This window comes from Narcine bancroftii, chromosome 2 (assembly GCF_036971445.1).
Source record: "Narcine bancroftii isolate sNarBan1 chromosome 2, sNarBan1.hap1, whole genome shotgun sequence".
Lineage (NCBI taxonomy): Eukaryota > Metazoa > Chordata > Chondrichthyes > Torpediniformes > Narcinidae > Narcine > Narcine bancroftii.
In genome coordinates this window covers 286,888,980-286,907,902 of record NC_091470.1, presented here as the reverse complement: position 1 = coordinate 286,907,902, position 18,923 = coordinate 286,888,980, and the positions used below count along the sequence as shown (strand labels likewise).

Genomic DNA, 18,923 nt, shown 5'->3' with positions numbered 1-18,923 from the left:
CAATTCCGGATTCCTTCCACAAAGCCCATTTTGGAGCCCGCTTCCATCAAGTACGTGTGTGATATCCAATCAAAAGCCTTCTCCTGGTCTAAGCTAACCATGAATATGTCCATCCCCCCCCATCCTGCGCAGAGGCAATGGTTTCCCTAAGCAGCGCAAGGCTATCAGAAATCTTCCTGCCTGGAATCAAGGAGGTCTGATCTGGGTGGATCACCTGCCCCAGGTGATAGCCACATGAGTCATGGTAGCAGGCTGAACTGAAGATACCACATCTTAAAGTTTGCTTAAGGCCATCAAGTCTATCTTGTCTGAGTTGTTGAATCTGCTCAGTGCCCTTCAGATTTGAATTATCAGCCCAAGAATTTGATTGGGTTCTCCAAGACAGTTAATATTGGTTGTTCATTAATGCAAACCCTTCAGTGTACAAGCCTGCCCTCAACAATGGAAATACTGCTTGGTTTGATTTCCATTCATGCCCATTCAATGTTGGCAAGAAGCTTTTAGAGAAGGTGCTCGGTGCAGGCCTTTGTTGCTGTTTAATGTGTGCATGTATGGTCTAATTGGAGGAATATGTACCCAACTCTTCAGGCACTCCCCTAATATCGTTCATAGTTATGTATGGATGACGAGGTCCATTGCCATGCGAAAGAAACGGAAGAGATTGAGCAATCTGCCATTATGCCTATCTCCGTGTTCCAAAGGAGTGGTGAATTCCTGTGTTGTAATGGAGAACTGGAGATCCTGAAAATACACTTGGATGAGTTGTGTGATGGTCTCTGCAACCTTGAAGAAGTAGAAGGCTATCCAGAGCATCTTATGTGGGACTGATCCAAAGGCATTGGCTAGATCTAAGAATATGTGCAAGTCTTTGTTTTCTCTCTTGGCTGGCTGTTGATGCCAGGAGATGCTAGTGTGTTCTAGGCATCAGAAACAGAGAGTGAAGAGGTCAAGGTAACTTTGGGAGTTGAAAGGTATGTAGAAAACATCTGTAAAGAGTTTGTGTCCCAGGATGGGTCAGCGGGATCAAGAGGGGAAAAGTATTGCCAGAGATGGACCAAGAGAGTTTGTGGTCAGGATGAAAATTAGCAGCAAAATAATGGGTGCAGGGGGAAGCACCAATATAGGTGTCAACGTAGCAGAAGGAGAATTGAAGAGCCTTGCCTGTGTCGGCTCATAGCATGGATTGCTTCAAATAGCCAACAAAAAGTAGGCATAATTGGGACCCATGTGGGTAACCATGGCCACTTCTTCATTGAGAGAAAGTGGGATGAGTTAAAAGGGATCTTACTGCAAGCAAGGACTAGTTCTGGCAGGAGAGGATGGTGGTGGCGGAGGGGGGGACAATTTGCTCTGTTGTTGAAAAATAAATGACGAGCTTGAGACCACTATGGGGTTGGAAGTGCATAGAGATTGGTCATCCATTGCGAAAATGAGGGATCCGAAAGTCATTGATGGAGGATGTGAGGTAATGCTTATGTAGGTAAGAAGGGAATGGACTCGGGGGACAAAATGGAGTTGAAGTAAAATGATGCCAGTTCAGTGAGGCAGGAACAGGAGAATAACAACATGAGTCTCAATGTGGACAAGACAAAGGAGATGATTGTGAACTTCAGAAAGACTAGGGATGACAATTCACCATCACACATTGATAACTCTGTCGTGGAGAGAGTAGAGAGCACCAAGTTCCTTGGAGTCCACTTAAGTAGTGACCTATCCTGGACCCACAGCAACTCCTCATTTGTCAGAAAAGTAACACGCCAACTGCACTTTCTGAGAAGACTGAAGTGGGCAAGGCTACCAGCCGTCATCCTGTCAACTTTCCACGGGGGCTCTCTCAAAAGCATCACAGTGTGGTAATAGTTGCTCCAGAGAAATGGATCAGAGGTCAACCCACTGGATCATAAGTCCAGCAGAAAAGATCACTGGAGTCTTCCTCCCCGCTGTTGACGTGATCTACATTGTCTGAAGGGGGCTCATAAAATTGTTTAAGGACCCCCACCCCCCAACCACCTCACACACATCACTTTCCACGTACTCCCTTTGGGAAAGAGATACAGAAATATTAAAGCCTGAACCACCATCAGGGTGAAAAACAGCTTCTTTCCACGGACACTGAAGAGACTGTTGAATGACTGAAGAATTATTCATACAATCCCTCTATCCCTCTGAGACTTTTATATTTATTTAACAATATTTATTTATTTCTATATATTTCTTTCTTTGGCTTGGCTTCGCGGACGAAGATTTATGGAGGGGGTAAAAGTCCACGTCAGCTGCAGGCTCGATTGTGGCTGACAAGTCCGATACGGGACAGGCAGACACGGTTGCAGCGGTTGCAGGGGAAAATTGGTTGGTTGGGGTTGGGTGTTGGGTTTTTCCTCTTTTGTCTTTTGTCAGTGAGGTGGGCTCTGCAGTCTTCTTCAAAGGAGGTTGCTGCCCGCCGAACTGTGAGGCACCAAGTTGCACGGTTTGAGGCGATATCAGCCCACTGGCGGTGGTCAATGTGGCAGGCACCAAGAGATTTCTTTAGGCAGTCCTTGTATCTCTTCTTTGGTGCACCTCTGTCACGGTGGCCAGTGGAGAGCTCGCCATATAACACGATCTTGGGAAGGCGATGGTCCTCCATTCTGGAGACGTGACCCACCCAGCGCAGCTGGATCTTCAGCAGCGTGGACTCGATGATGTCGGCCTCTGCCATCTCGAGTACTTCGATGTTAGGGATGAAGTCGCTCCAATGAATTTTGAGGATGGAGCGGAGACAACGCTGGTGGAAGCGTTCTAGGAGCCGTAGGTGATGCCGGTAGAGGACCCATGATTCAGAGCCGAACAGGAGTGTGGGTATGACAACGGCTCTGTATACGCTAATCTTTGTGAGGTTTTTCAGTTGGTTGTTTTTCCAGACTCTTTTGTGTAGTCTTCCAAAGGCGCTATTTGCCTTGGCGAGTCTGTTGTCTATCTCGTTTTCAAACCTTGCATTTGATGAAATGGTGCAGCCGAGATAGGTAAACTGGTTGACCGTTTTGAGTTTTGTGTGCCCGATGGAGATGTGGGGGGGCTGGTAGTCATGGTGGGGAGCTGGCTGATGGAGGACCTCCGTTTTCTTCAGGCTGACTTCCAGGCCAAACATTTTGGCAGTTTCCGCAAAACAGGACGTCAAGCGCTGAAGAGCTGGCTCTGAATGGGCAACTAAAGCGGCATCATCTGCAAAGAGTAGTTCACGGACAAGTTTCTCTTGTGTCTTGGTGTGAGCCTGCAGGCGCCTCAGATTGAAGAGACTGCCATCCGTGCGGTACCGGATGTAAACAGCGTCTTCATTGTTGAGGTCTTTCATGGCTTGGTTCAGCATCATGCTGAAGAAGATTGAAAAGAGGGTTGGTGCGAGAACACAGCCTTGCTTCACGCCATTGTTAATGGAGAAGGGTTCAGAGAGCTCATTGCTGTATCTGACCTGACCTTGTTGGTTTTCGTGCAGTTGGATAACCATGTTGAGGAACTTTGGGGGACATCCGATGCGCTCTAGTATCTGCCAAAGCCCTTTCCTGCTCACGGTGTCGAAGGCTTTGGTGAGGTCAACAAAGGTGATGTAGAGTCCTTTGGTTTGTTCTCTGCACTTTTCTTGGAGCTGTCTGAAGGCAAAGACCATGTCAGTAGTTCCTCTGTTTGCGCGAAAGCTGCACTGTGATTCTGGGAGAATATTCTCGGCGACACTAGGTATTATTCTATTTAGGAGAATTCTAGAGAAGATTTTGCCTGCAATGGAGAGCAGCGTGATTCCCCTGTAGTTTGAGCAGTCTGCTTTCTCTCCTTTGTTTTTGTACAGGGTGATGATGATGGCATCACAAAGGTCCTGAGGCAGCTTACCTTGGTCCCAGCAGAGCTTGAAAAACTCATGCAGTTTGACATGCAGAGTTTTGCCGCCAGCCTTCCAGACCTCTGGGGGGGATTCCATCCATACCTGCTGATTTGCCACTTTTCAGTTGTTCAATTGCCTTATATGTCTCATCCTGGGTGAGGACCTCATCCAACTCTAGCCTTAGGGGCTGTTGAGGGAGCTGGAGCAGGGCGGAATCTTGGACTGAGCAGTTGGCACTGAAAAGAGATTGGAAGTGTTCTGACCATCGGTTGAGGATGGAGATCTTGTCGCTGAGGAGGACTTTGCCGTCTGAGCTGCGCAGCGGGCTTTGGACTTGGGGTGAGGGGCCGTACACAGCCTTTAGAGCCTCGTAGAAACCCCTGAAGCCGCCAATGTCCGCGCTGAGCAGGGTTCGCTTGCCGAGGCTAGTCCACCACTCATTTTGGATCTCCCGGAGTTTGCGCTGAAGATGGCTGCATGCGCGACGGAAGGCTTGTTTCTTCTCTGGACAGGACGGCTTTGTAAGGTGAGCCTGGTGGGCAGCTCGCTTCTATGCCAGCAGCTCCTGGATTTCCTGGCTGTTATCGTCGAACCAGTCCTTGTTTTTCCTGGAGGAGAAGCCCTGTACCTCTTCAGTGGATTGCAGTATGGTAGTCTTCAGCTGATCCCAGAGGGTTTCAGGGGACGAGTCTGTGAGGCGGATTGCATCGTCGAGCTTTGCTTTGAGGTTTGCCGGGAAGTTTCCTCTCACTTCGTCTGACTGCAGGTTTCCAACATTGAACCTCTTTCTGGGGGCTTTACTCTTCCTGGGCTTTGGCTTGAAGTGAAGGTTGAGCTTGCAGCGAACCAGCCGGTGGTCAGTGTGACATTCCGCGCTGGGCATGACCCTGGTGTGGAGCACATCTCGTTTGTCTCTTTCTCGCACCAGGACGTAGTCAAGGAGGTGCCAGTGTTTGGATCGGGGATGCATCCAGGTGGTCTTAAGGCTGTCCCTCTGCTGAAAAAGGGTGTTTGTAATGACAAGCCGCTGTTCTGCGCAGAGCTCCAACAGGAGGCGCCCATTTTCGTTGCACTTGCCGACACCATGCTTGCCCAGGATTCCTGGCCAGGTTTCTGAGTCTTTGCCGACGCGATCGTTGAAGTCGTCAAGGATGACAACCTTGTCGGCTGTAGGGGTGCGTTGAATGAGGTTGCGCAGGTCAGTGTAGAACTTGTCCTTTTCTGCTGGTTCTGCCTGGAGGGTTGGAGCATAGACACTGATGAGGGTGATGCGACGCTTGTTTTGAAGGGGGAGTCGCATGGACATGATCCGGTCCGAGTGGCCTGTCGGGAGGTTTTCGAGTTTGGAGGCAATGGAGTTCTTGACCATGAAGCCTACACCAGATAGGTGTCGTTCATCCAAAGGTTTTCCAGACCAGTAGAGTGTGTAGCCTGCGTCGCGTTCTTGGAGGCTGCCTACATCTGCCAGGCGCACTTCACTGAGAGCGGCTATGTCGATGTCAAGTCTGAGGAGTTCATGTGCAATGAGCGCAGACCGACGCTCAGGTCGGTGGCTGTCAGCCTTGTCTAGCATGGTTCTGATGTTCCAGCATGCTAGCTTGAGTTTGTGAGCATCTTTTAAGGGGGAGGACGTGGGGGGGGAGGACGTGGACCTGTCCTCGGGCCTGCGCAAAGGAGCTTTTAGGTAGAGTGCAATGCGCGCAGTACTGGCCCCACCCTTTACACCCATGTAAATAAATATGCATGGGATGTCTATATATGTGTTTGCATGCGCAATTATACCAAAGAATGCGGTTTCATCTAGTTGTACTGAAGGAGGAAAAACCCAACACCCAACACCAACTGTGAGAAACAGAAGTCTTCTTTGGCTTGGCTTCGCGGACGAAGATTTATGGAGGGGGTAAAAGTCCACGTCAGCTGCAGGTTCGATTGTGGCTGACAAGTCCGATGCGGGACAGGCAGACACGGTTGCAGCGGTTGCAGGGGAAAATTGGTTGGTTGGGGTTGGGTGTTGGGTTTTTCCTCCTTTGTCTTTTGTCAGTGAGGTGGGCTCTGCGGTCTTCTTCAAAGGAGGTTGCTGCCCGCCGAACTGTGAGGCACCAAGTTGCACGGTTTGAGGTGATATCAGCCCACTGGCGGTGGTCAATGTGGCAGGCACCAAGAGATTTCTTTAGGCAATCCTTGTATCTCTTCTTTGGTGCACCTCTGTCACGGTGGCCAGTGGAGAGCTCGCCATATAACACGATCTTGGGAAGGCGATGATCCTCCATTCTGGAGACGTGACCCACCCAGCGCAGCTGGATCTTCAGCATCGTGGACTCGATGCTGTCGGCCTCTGCCATCTCGAGTACTTCGATGTTAGGGATGAAGTCGCTCCAATGAATTTTGAGGATGGAGCGGAGACAACGCTGGTGGAAGCATTCTAGGAGCCGTAGGTGATGCCGGTAGAGGACCCATGATTCGGAGCCTAACAGGAGTGTGGGTATGACAACGGCTCTGTATACGCTTATCTTTGTGAGGTTTTTCAGTTGGTTGTTTTTCCAGACTCTTTTGTGTAGTCTTCCAAAGGCACTATTTGCCTTGGAGAGTCTGTTGTCTATCTCGTTGTCGATCCTTGCATCTGATGAAATGGTGCATCCGAGATAGGTAAACTGGTTGACCATTTTGAGTTTTGTGTGCCCGATGGAGATGTGGGGGGGCTGGTAGTCATGGTGGGGAGCTGGCTGATGGAGGACCTCCGTTTTCTTCAGGCTGACTTCCAGGCCAAACATTTTGGCAGTTTCCACAAAACAGGACGTCAAGTGCTGAAGAGCTGGATCTGAATGGGCAACTAAAGCGGCATCGTCTGCAAAGAGTAGTTCACGGACAAGTTGCTCTTGTGTCTTGGTGTGAGGTTGCAGGCGCCTCAGATTGAAGAGACTGCCATCCGTGTGGTACCGGATGTAAACAGCGTCTTCATTGTTGAGGTCTTTCATGGCTTGGTTCAGCATCATGCTGAAGAAGATTGAAAAGAGGGTTGGTGCGAGAACACAGCCTTGCTTCACGCCATTGTTAATAGAGAAGGGTTCAGAGAGCTCATTGCTGTATCTGACCTGACCTTGTTGGTTTTCGTGCAGTTGGATAACCATGTTGAGGAACTTGGGGGGGCATCCGAGGCGCTCTAGTATTTGCCAAAGCCCTTTCCTGCTCACGGTGTCGAAGGCTTTGGTGAGGTCGACAAAGGTGATGTAGAGTCCTTTGTTTTGTTCTCTGCACTTTTCTTGGAGCTGTCTGAGGGCAAAGACCATGTCAGTAGTTCCTCTGTTTGCGCGAAAGCCGCACTGTGATTCTGGGAGAATTCTCGGTGACACTAGGTATTATTCTAATTAGGAGAATTCTAGCGAAAATTTTGCCTGCAATGGAGAGCAGCGTGATTCCCCTGTAGTTTGAGCAGTCTGATTTCTCTCCTTTGTCTTTGTACAGGGTGATGATGATGGCATCACAAAGGTCTTGAGGCAGCTTATCTTGGTCCCAGCAGAGCTTGAAAAACTCATGCAGTTTGACATGCAGAGTTTTGCCGCCAGCCTTCCAGACCTCTGGGGGGGATTCCATCCATACCTGCTGCTTTGCCACTTTTCAGTTGTTCAAATGCCTTATATGTCTCATCCTGGGTGAGGACCTCATCCAGCTCTCGCTTTAGGGGCTGTTGAGCTCCCAGAGAAACAGAAGTTTCTCAACCTTCACAGATTTCACTCAGACAAAAATTGAGAACAAAGAACATTTAGTGTACAACAGTGCAAAGTTGGGTGCTTCCCCTTACCATGGGAATACACACATATACTGGGGCTCACCCAACTTTTATACAGTTCGTTTCAGTGTAGATACCTACCCCCCTTAACATTCTTCTGCCTCCTGGATTGGTTTGACATTTGGTAATTCTTTGTCTGCCTATGTGCAGTTTCTGTAAACTTGGAAGACCATGGGGTATCTTGTCTGGGTCCCATCATGTCATTGTCCTTATTCATGAACCTGCCTTTATCCTTATTCACACATCTCAACCCCCAGGACTTACTGCAGAACTTGCTAATTATTTCTATCACTATAAGACCTTTCTTCTATTGTACTTGCTCACACTCTTTTCGGAATTCATCCCATCCCTATTCAGCAGCACTTACTTAACTTCCTCTAGTCTAGTCTATTATTCTTTGTTCACACTAACTTTATATATATATATATATATATATACATATATATATATATATATACATATATATATATATATATACATATATATATATATATATATCTTCTTCTTCTTTTCTTTGGCTTGGCTTCGCGGACGAAGATTTATGGAGGGGGTAAAAAGTCCACGTCAGCTGCAGGCTCGTTTGTGGCTGACCAGTCCGATGCGGGACAGGCAGACACGATTGCAGCGGTTGCAAGGGAAAATTGGTTGGTTGGGGTTGGGTGTTGGGTTTTTCCTCCTTTGCCTTTTGTCAGTGAGGTGGGCTCTGCGGTCTTCTTCAAAGGAGGCTGCTGCCCGCCAAACTGTGAGGCGCCAAGATGCACGGTTTGAGGCGTTATCAGCCCACTGGCGGTGGTCAATGTGGCAGGCACCAAGAGATTTCTTTAGGCAGTCCTTGTACCTCTTCTTTGGTGCACCTCTGTCACGGTGGCCAGTGGAGAGCTCGCCATATAATACGATCTTGGGAAGGCGATGGTCCTCCATTCTGGAGACGTGACCCATCCAGCGCAGCTGGATCTTCAGCAGCGTGGACTCGATGCTGTCGACCTCTGCCATCTCGAGTACCTCGACGTTAGGGGTGTGAGCGCTCCAATGGATGTTGAGGATGGAGCGGAGACAACGCTGGTGGAAGCGTTCTAGGAGCCGTAGGTGGTGCCGGTAGAGGACCCATGATTCGGAGCCGAACAGGAGTGTGGGTATGACAACGGCTCTGTATACGCTTATCTTTGTGAGGTTTTTCAGTTGGTTGTTTTTCCAGACTCTTTTGTGTAGTCTTCCAAAGGCGCTATTTGCCTTGGCGAGTCTGTTGTCTATCTCATTATTATATATTATATATATATATATATAATATATAATCTATTATATATATATATATATATATATATAATCTATATATTTTTTTTTTTCTTTGGCTTGGCTTCGCGGACGAAGATTTATGGAGGGGGTAAAAAGTCCACGTCAGCTGCAGGCTCGTTTGTGGCTGACCAGTCCGATGCGGGACAGGCAGACACGATTGCAGCGGTTGCAAGGGAAAATTGGTTGGTTGGGGTTGGGTGTTGGGTTTTTCCTCCTTTGCCTTTTGTCAGTGAGGTGGGCTCTGCGGTCTTCTTCAAAGGAGGCTGCTGCCCGCCAAACTGTGAGGCGCCAAGATGCACGGTTTGAGGCGTTATCAGCCCACTGGCGGTGGTATATAAAAGATAATATAATCTATTATCTTTCACACCAACCAACCCATTTTCCCCGGCAATCGCTGCAACCGTGTCTGCCTGCCCCGCATCGGACTTGTCAGTCACCAACGAGCCTGCAGTGGACGTGGACATTACCCCTCCATAAATCTTCGTCCGCGAGGCTAAGCCAAAGAAAAAAAGACTGATATAGTTAAAATGATAATAATAAACTTGGAACTTGCAGAAACAATGGGGTTTTGGGTAGGAGGTAGAACCAGGTGATGCGGGGTTGAGAAACCATGAGATGAGGCTGTGGGAAGATGACCAGATCAGAAATGGTATTTTATTGGGGTGCATTTGCACATAAATGACATGAACTTTGATCCTACCTTGTAATGGTGTTTATATCTGGAACCTGGGGGGGAAAAAAAAACCTACGGAATTACACTTTACTTCTACCCAAGGCATCTTCTGGGTGAAAAAAAATAAACTCCTCCCCCTTTCTCCCCTGCAGCTCCTGATCGTGGCTTTGGCAGAAACGGCCGGCGGACGCTTTTGAGAGTTGCACGCGGTTGGCGACCGACCGACCGACGGACGGACGGACGATCCTGAGTGTGGCACGCGGTAAAATGGAGTCGAACAGTGGGAAAAGGCCGCTGGGCTGCACGGCTCTCGGGACCGACTTTTATAAGGCGAAGGAGGTGGCGAGCAGATGGATTGTGGATTTCATGTGTTACTGCTTGTCTCGCTACTTTGGAGCGGGCATGTTTCAGGAGTTCCGCGTGATGAGGGACGCCATGAATGGTCAGTCATCTCCCCCACCCCTTCCCCTTGTCATTTTCAGCCCTACTTCATTTCTAACCTGGCTCCAGTTTCCTGGATGATTGGTGACTATTGTGCCCTTTATGGCATTTTCCACGTGGTCCAAACAACCCTCTCAGGTGAAGAGAATCATTAGCATTTCTTCTTGGCCAGACGTAACAGAAACCCACGTACAGATTATATTATAGACCTCCCTTAAATCTGAGGACAATGGAGAAAACCAGCTCATAGTTAAACACAAGGGTGGAGAGTACAGGGGAATAAATATTTGGGATCGGTGGAGATCATGATCAGCCCGATGCCCTCTAAGGAGGCACAATAAATCCTTTTTAATCACAGCTAATTTTTTGGGAACATTTTATTTATTGATCATATATAGAAAAAATACATAGTATTTTACCCCATATAACCCTTCCAACCCCCCTCTAAACTGTCAGAAATAAAACTTCTCACACATGAGTCTCTTTAAAACTGATGACACGACAAGCTTTATTTACAAGTCTGCAGAGTTGGACTCAACTGGTTTCTCACCAGTTAAGCCCCGATACATACAGTGCATTGATTTTTATACCTTTATTATTTGCCCTTCCCCTTCTTATTAATACTGTTTTAATTGGTTAGTATTACAAAAACATTCTAAGTATAACTGCATTATTAATTATCACGTTCGTTACGTACGCTGTGAACTCTACATTCACTGAATTCTGTTTCTCACACTTCTTATCAATCCTTTGTCTCCTGCATGTCTCTCACTATGACCATGAAAAGATAGGTTTAAAAAAACATATTCAGCAGCTCCTTCTGTCCTTGACTGCTAGTAAACTCTCTGTCCATTCTGGCTTCCCTGTTTATGATTAATCATCACATTTTAACTTAAGTCTTTTTAACCTAAATTCTCTATATCACAATCCACCCCTTTCTCTCTTTAAAATGTGTTGAATATATGTATAGATATGAATGGGGATTCTAAGCTAGGGAAGATAAATGTTTTATGATACATTAATCTCACGCTGAAATAAAAGTCTTACAGGGTCTCCCATCCCCCCTGGTTGCATAGCTTGTTCGACCATGGAAATCACCAGGCTGCGTAGACAGGGAATAATACAGGGCAAAATAAGTAGGAGGAATAAAATACCTCCGATGACCCACAAGAAGGTACGCCACCAGGTTCCTCCAAACCATTTGTCCATCCAATTAAATTGTGGGAAAGGATGCCAGGTTTGAACCGGTACATGGGACAATGTACGAATATTATCAGCGATTTTACGAACAGCTTTTCCATTATCATCAATCTGTAAGCAGCAGTTAGTCAAATTAAGTTTGCTACATACACCTCCTTTCGTGGCTAGGAGATAGTCTAGGGCTAGACGGTTCTGATATATAGCAGAGCGCATCTGACCTTGCTGGGATGCAAGTAATTGCAGGGCTATAGCTGTTTGATTTGTAACAATTTCAAGCACTGCTTGTAAGCGAATTATACGATTTAACATATATATAGGAGTACGATAACCCCAAGATCCATCTTGAGCCCATGTAGCGGGACCATAATATTGAATTATGCGCTCTGGAGGCCAATCATCTCTCCATTCTCCCAAATGTACCGTGGTAGAGCGGGGTGCACGATGTAATGTATCAAAGATCTTCACGCCTAATTTATGACCGTGATCGTGGGGTAGAAGGAAAAATTCTGGGCGGATTATTCCTAGGAAACAAGTTCCACTCCACTGTGAGGGAAGACGAGTATAAGCTTTATTACCACATACCCAGAATAATCCATTTGGGGATACTCCATACCCCCTTTCCCAAACTCTTTTAAGAACAGGATTTGATTGGTATGGTCCTGTGATGGTGGAAGTGGTACAATTCCAAAACTGAATACTGCTATTAGACAGGGGTAGGCAATTAGTTTTAAAAACAGTAGATAAGAACCAAGTCTGAGGTTTAGGAAACCAAGTGAAAACACCAGGCGAAATGCGAATCCATACAGCCTTGCAGGGACTTTCTCCTACTGGGTATTTGCCGGCTCGTGAGAGACAATAAAAACCAGAGGGGACATTAGAGAGAGACCAGGTTTCTCTTGATCTCGTTCGGTTAGTTGTCCAAATGCGGGAAATCATGGTCAATGAATTGAGAGGTTCTCCCCACCAAGGCCATTGTTCTGACATCCGTGGACCCCCGCAGACCCAACAATTGGTTACATTAAAAGTTCCTGCAATTTTAGTTGCCAGATCTACAAAAAGGTTTTCTCCCCCAATTGCATTACCGAAACTTACATGGTTATTTGGATGGACTCGAACTAAGTCCGGCTGTCTTAAAGGGACAGGCAATTTCGAGTGTGGAGTGTAACTTCTCATTGGAACAGTACGTTGGTGTATGCAAAACCAGAGTCCATCAGGGCATGGTGGGCTTGAGTCACCTTTCCAACCGTTAAGAGGGAAAGGAGTGGTATTAGGAATCTGTATATAATGACCCATATTATTTCCTTCTTTTTCCACACAAGGGGTATATGGATGTTGGGTGGTATTTTCTGCCCAGCATTTCTCAGGAACTGAGGTATGGGAAATGAAATTACCTTCCTTTCTTCCCCAAATGTGGTCCTGAAACAGGACCACTGTATCTCTGCATTTCTTACATTTCACACCTGATAAAGACATAGGCAAACTAAGAAAAATCAAAGAACATAACAATAACATTGTGAATTAAGTCTTTTTGCGAAATCGTAAGGTAAGAGGTTTTTCTCCAGGAATACAAGTCCAATCTGAGTTCGTATCAGGGTCCTGTGGCGCCTCTACAGGTCCCTTAAATCTGGATGCGTGTGTCCACCCCTTCTCTCTTGTTCGTCCTGCAGCTTCTGTAGTTAAGAGAACTTGGTATGGACCTTCCCACTGGGGCTGGAGTTTTTCAGTCTTCCAGGTCTTGATAAGAATCCAGTCTCCTGGTTCCACTTTGTGTAAAGAAAAGTCTAGAGGCGGTGTTTGTGCCAATAGTCCTCTCTTTCGTAAATCTGTAAGAGAGCGTGACAGTGCCTGTAAATAGTTCCTAACAAATATATCCCCTTCCCCCAAGGTGGGACACCCCTCAACTGTACTCCAGAAGGGAAGCCCAAACATCATTTCATAAGGGGACAGCCCTACATCTTTTCGTGGGGCAGTACGAATTCTCAATAAGGCTAGGGGCAGACACTTTATTCAAGGCATTTTAGTTTCCACCATTAACTTTGTCAATTGGATTTTTAGTGTTCCATTCATACGTTCGACCTTCCCTGAGCTTTGTGGATGCCAAGGGGTATGTAATTTCCAAGAGACCTGTAATGCATCACAAATCAATTGCTGGATTTTTGAAGAAAAATGTGGACCCCTGTCTGAGTCTATAGAATCCATTATACCATATCTGGGGATTATCTGCTCTAGGAGGAGGCGAGCTACTGTAGAGGCTGTAGTATTTATTGTTGGGAAGGCTTCTACCCATCGGGTAAAGTGATCTATTATCACCAACAGATATTTCCATCTTTGAACTTGAGGTAACTCTGTGAAGTCGATCTGGATACGTTGAAAAGGGCGTATGGCTAATGGTTGACCTCCCATGGTCCCTGTCCTCATTATCTTCTTATTAATTTTTGTGCATAGGTAACAATTTTGCACCTCTTGTTGGGCCAAGGTGTAGATTCCCTTACACACATATTCTCGAAGCACTGTGTCACATAAGGCTTGAGTGCCCCAGTGGCTCTGTTGATGCAGGTGTTTTAAAATGTTGCGAGTTATTTCTTTATTTAGAACAGTTCTTCCATCTGGTTTTTTCCATGTTCCATCAGGTAATTGGCTTGCGCCCAGCTGATCCATGTTCTTTTCTTCCTTAGCAGTGAAAATGGGAGCTGTCTTTATGCCTTGCCTTATTGGGATTAAAGTCAGCAAACGGACTTCTTGTTGCATGGCTGCTCTTTTGGCTTCTTCATCAGCCAGTCTGTTTCCAATTGCTGTCGGGTTATCTCCCCTTTGATGGCTTGGTATGTAGACCACTGCTATTTCTTGGGGTAATGTTAAGGCTTCTAGAGTCAGAGTAATCATCTGTTCGTGTGCCAATTCCTTTCCTCTTGATGTAATTAGACCACGCTCCTTCCAGATCTTACCAAAGGTATGCACTACCCCGTATGCGTATTTGGAATCTGTGTAAATCGTTCCAATTTTCTTTGCCAGTATTCTGAGGGCTCTCTGCAAGGCATATAGTTCACAGGATTGTGCTGACCAGCTTCCGGGTAGTCTCGTGGATTCTACTACTTTCCAAGTATTTCCTTCTATTATAGCATACCCATTTCTTCTCATTCCGTCAACACATCTGGCGGAGCCGTCAATGTAGAATTCATATCCTTCTCCCAGCGGAGTATCGCAAAGGTCTTCTCGGGTCTTGGTCTGAAGATCTGTCAACTCGACACAGTCATGCTCCACCTCTTTCTCTGTTTCACTGCCGTATAAAAACTGAGCTGGGTTGCAGCTATTAATTTTTGCAAACTGTAAATCTTCTCCAACCATTAAAATGGTTTCATACTTTAATATACGAGAATCAGTCAGCCATCGATGGGCAGTTTGTGTTAATAAAACACTCACAGAATGGGAGGTGTACACAGTCATCTTTCCTCCAAAAGTAAGTTTACGTGCTTCCTCTACCAACAGAGCAGCAGCCGCTACTCCCTGGATACACGTCGGCCATCCGCGAGACACTGGGTCCATCATTTTGGAAAGGAAAGCTACTGGGTGTCGCTGACCGCCTTTTTCCTGTGTTAAAACTCCCACAGCTGTTCCTTGGTTATGAGTGACAAATAGCTGGAAGGGCTGTTTTAAAGAGGGCAGAGTGAGCACTGGGGCTCGTGTTAGGCGATGTTTCAAGTCCTCGAACCATCCTTCCTCCTCCTGGGTCCATTTCAATGGATAGTCATTTTCATTTGTCAGTTTATCATACATAAACTTCACCAAAGCTGAGTAGTCCTCTATCCATAACCTACAGTATCCTAAGAGTCCCAGGAATTGTCTTATTTCCTTCTTATTACGGGGTAAAGGCATTCTAGTGATTCCCGCAATTCGTTCAGGGGTAATCCGTTTCTGTCCTTTACTTATCTGGTGTCCCAGATATATCACAGTTTTCTCAACAAACTGTAACTTGTTTCTGGACACTCGTAGACCCTTTTTCCCCAGATAATTCAAGAGTCTAATGGTCTCTCTCCTCATTTCTTGTTCTTTGGGTCCTGATAATAGTAAATCATCCACATACTGCATTAGTTGGGAATCATCAGATTGTGGATAGTCCATCAGGATTTGTTCTAGCATTTGTCCAAACAGGTTTGGAGATTCAGTGAACCCTTGGGGCAATACAGTCCACCGAAACTGTCTCCGTCTACTTGTCCATGGATTTTCCCATTCAAACGCAAACATATCTCTACTTTCCTCTTCTAACGGACAAGTCCAGAAAGCATCCTTCAAGTCGATAACACTAAACCACTCATGGTCTGGGGGAATCCGACTCATAATAGTATAGGGATTAGGCACCACTGGGTGGCGGGTCTGAACAATAGCATTCAAACTTCTTAGATCCTGAACTAGGCGATAGGATCCATCTGATTTTTTACTGGGAGTATAGGGGTGTTATAAGGTGACATGCATTCTTCTAATAGTCCGTCTCGTATTAAAGTCTCAATTATCGGCTGTAGCCCTTTTCTCCCTTCCAAAGAAATAGGATACTGACGTTTCCTTACCGGCTGATGACCTGGTATTAATGTGACATGTAAAGGTGGGATGTCCAGACCTCCTCGATTTCCCTCCTTATACCAGACTCTCTCGTCAATCTGCCGTTCATCCTCTTCCTTTAAAGCGCAGAGGTGGACTCGCACTTCTCCGTCCACAGGGAGAGCACCCAAACCTAGGAGAGCCTGTAAGTCCCTTCCTAGGAGGTTAAATCCAGCCGAAGGTAATAACAAGAGGTCTTGTACCCCTTCTCTTTCTTCCAGTTTCACTGTTACTTGGGGAATTATTGATACCATTCTGGGAGCCCCTTCTATCCCAGAAATTGTCAAATTACTTTTTATAGGCTCAGTTCCGATTGGCACAGTTATTACACTACTTCGTTCCGCTCCTGTGTCCACCATAAACACCACCTCTTCTCCCTTGGGACCAATTTTTAGTTTTACCAGGGGTTCCCTCTTATATTTGGTCCCTAACATTTGGAACCCCTGACACCCCTAATCTTCTTCCATAAGTTCGAGGGCACGCAATTCCCTCTTGTATCGGGGGCATTCCCTCTTAAAGTGTCCTTCCTCATTGCAGTAATAGCACTTAACGAACCTCCGGGGTCTTCCCTCTCTTGGATATTTTGGATTGTTTAGAGGAAGGTTTTGTTTTCTTTCCCCTCTGGATTCAGCATTCATCTGTCGGATAGTCTGTACCATAACCTTTGTCGCCTTCTTTTGATCTTCTTCTTCTCTCTGCACATATACTTTTTGTGCCTTTTTTAACAGTTCACTTAGGGGTTTTTCACTCCAGTCCTCCTCCTTTTCTAGTTTCTTTCTAATGTCTTGCCATGATTTGGAAACAAATTCAATTCGAATAAGCTGTTCACCCATTGGTGTACTAGGGTCCACACCAGCATACTGTTGGACATTCTTTCTCACCCTCTCCAAAAAATCAGTAGGGGACTCGTCTTTCCCCTGGTGGTTCCCAAATGCCTTGGTAAAATTGTGACCCTTTGGCACAGCCTCCCGTATCCCTTTAATTGTCCACTCTCTATATTGTCTCATATTTACCAATCCCTCGGGTGTTCGTTTGTCCCACCTGGGTTCATTTAAGGGATATTTTTGTTCATGGGGTCTAGGGTCCCCAGGTTGTTCATATTCCCACATGAGGAGGGCAGCCCGTCGAATCATCTGCCTCTCCTGGGGTGAAAATAATGTTCCCATTTCTTTTCTCCTGCCACTCTCAATTTAAAACATTCTGTTAAGGATCCTGGCCAGGGAACCCAACAAAATGCATATGCTGACTCTTCTTGATTCACCTTTGGTCTCGAATTTACATATATGTTTAATGCTTGTCTAACCCAATCCTCATCAGATCCAAATTTCGGCCACCAGACCGAGGAACCTTTAATAGGTTGTTTTGACCAAAGGAGACAATATTGGACCATCTTTTTCTTGTTTTTGTCCCGATATCTTTTACTATCCCAATTTTCAAACATTCTCCCCAAAGGGCTGTCAAGGGGTACTCCCAGGAATTGTCCTGAATTTTCAGACGAGCCCTTAGATTTTGATCCTCCCATTTTCCCACCTAGATCTGTTTATCGTTGCTGAGGACCCTCTCGCTCTGGACCCTACTCCCTTCCTCTCAGACGCCTCGTCGGAGGTGCTGTCCCTCCTTCGGTTACCGCTGAGGTTTTCCTGGGGTTGACCCCTCTCTTCTCGGCACTTCGTCGGAGGTGCTGTCCCTCCTTCGGTTACCGCCGAGGTTTCCCTGGGGTCTATCCTAGAGTCCCGCTACAGGGTTCTCACACAATGACAAAAGATCTATACTTAATCTATTCCGTTAGGTTTTTATCCAAACAGGTGTATCCCGTTACACCTGTTACCCAATCCCCACACCACAATCGTAAGTCGTCACTTACCGGTGTCTTCCCGGGGATTGAACCGTCACCCTTCTCCTCTCCGTCTTGTCGTGTCACCCTGTCCGGATACCACTCGCTCAAGCCGCCCGAAGCGACGAGCAAGGGACTAGGAGCCGCTGAACTCAGCGGGGTGCACCGCCTCCGATGTCCCTCTTCTCGCCTCCCCTCACGGCCGGAGTGTAGATCCCGGACGAGCCCCCATTTGTCAGAAATAAAACTTCTCACACATGAGTCTCTTTAAAACTGATGACACGACAAGCTTTATTTACAAGTCTGCAGAGTTGGACTCAACTGGTTTCTCACCAGTTAAGCCCCGATACATACAGTGCATTGATTTTTATACCTTTATTATTTGCCCTTCCCCTTCTTATTAATACTGTTTTAATTGGTTAGTATTACAAAAACATTCTAAGTATAACTGCATTATTAATTATCACGTTCGTTACGTACGCTGTGAACTCTACATTCACTGAATTCTGTTTCTCACACTTCTTATCAATCCTTTGTCTCCTGCATGTCTCTCACTATGACCATGAAAAGATAGGTTTAAAAAAACATATTCAGCAGCTCCTTCTGTCCTTGACTGCTAGTAAACTCTCTGTCCATTCTGGCTTCCCTGTTTATGATTAATCATCACATTTTAAACTTAAGTCTTTTTAACCTAAATTCTCTATATCACATAAACTACTCCAAAAGAAAGAAGAGGAGATCGAATAACATAACAACCTTCAATTATTGCCATGGTGTGGGGCAACACCATAAATTTGTGGGGGGGGGGGGGATCTGCAAATTCAACCCCATATATTTCATATCCAAGTTTTAACAAAGAAGGAATAATTATTATGTAAGTTGTATGAGATCTCATTTCCAAATGCCATTGTTGAATACTCAAATCGGTCTCGTTTTTCCAAGTAATTGCCAAACATTTTCTAGCCACAGCTAAAGCCAATCTCAAAAAAAGCAATTTGAAATTAATTCCAAACTCAATTTCTTAATATAACCCAGTAAAAATACCATAGGACCAAGTGAAATTTTAAATTTGAATATAGCTTCTAAAAGATCTATTCCAAAATGGTTTTACCATCTCACATGTCCAAGTAGAATGATCTCAGATTGATGAGAACAGGGTGGATCAGTTTATTTATAAATGGAATTCTCAGTTATTACAGGGTTATAATTTACCAGTGTGGAAACATTTAATAGAATTATGCAGTAAGAA

The 18,923-nt window shown here is 45.9% G+C and overlaps 2 protein-coding genes and 1 long non-coding RNA gene across 6 annotated transcripts in view; 1 reads left to right on the top strand and 2 right to left on the bottom strand.

The window, feature by feature from the left end:
• LOC138755377 (uncharacterized) overlaps positions 1–9,729 on the bottom strand; it is a 57,527-nt gene extending 47,798 nt beyond the window's left edge. The window contains exon 1 of the long non-coding RNA XR_011352234.1: positions 9,634–9,729. This is a non-coding gene — a long non-coding RNA (uncharacterized lncRNA). The remainder of the gene's footprint in view (positions 1–9,633) is intronic.
• Positions 9,730–9,772: 43 nt separating this feature from the next.
• The window catches only part of terf1 (telomeric repeat binding factor (NIMA-interacting) 1), a 45,011-nt gene continuing 35,860 nt past the window's right edge, over positions 9,773–18,923 (top strand). For 2 of the 4 annotated variants that reach the window (XM_069921233.1, XM_069921232.1), the window contains exon 1: positions 9,778–10,048. In XM_069921233.1, the coding sequence (XP_069777334.1) occupies positions 9,874–10,048 (175 nt within the window). In that variant the 5' untranslated portion in view covers positions 9,778–9,873. Of the gene's footprint in view, positions 10,049–18,923 lie in introns of all 4 variants that reach the window. The other 2 variants (XM_069921235.1, XM_069921234.1) reach the window with 2 other exon arrangements.
• LOC138755375 (endogenous retrovirus group 3 member 1 Env polyprotein-like) lies at positions 10,527–18,318 on the bottom strand. The gene is made up of 2 exons (XM_069921231.1): positions 17,705–18,318; positions 10,527–13,070 (listed from the first exon to the last, which is right to left on the bottom strand). The coding sequence occupies exon 2, from the start codon at positions 12,757–12,759 to the stop codon at positions 11,056–11,058; it is 1,704 nt and encodes a 567-aa protein (XP_069777332.1). The 5' UTR covers positions 12,760–13,070; positions 17,705–18,318; the 3' UTR covers positions 10,527–11,055.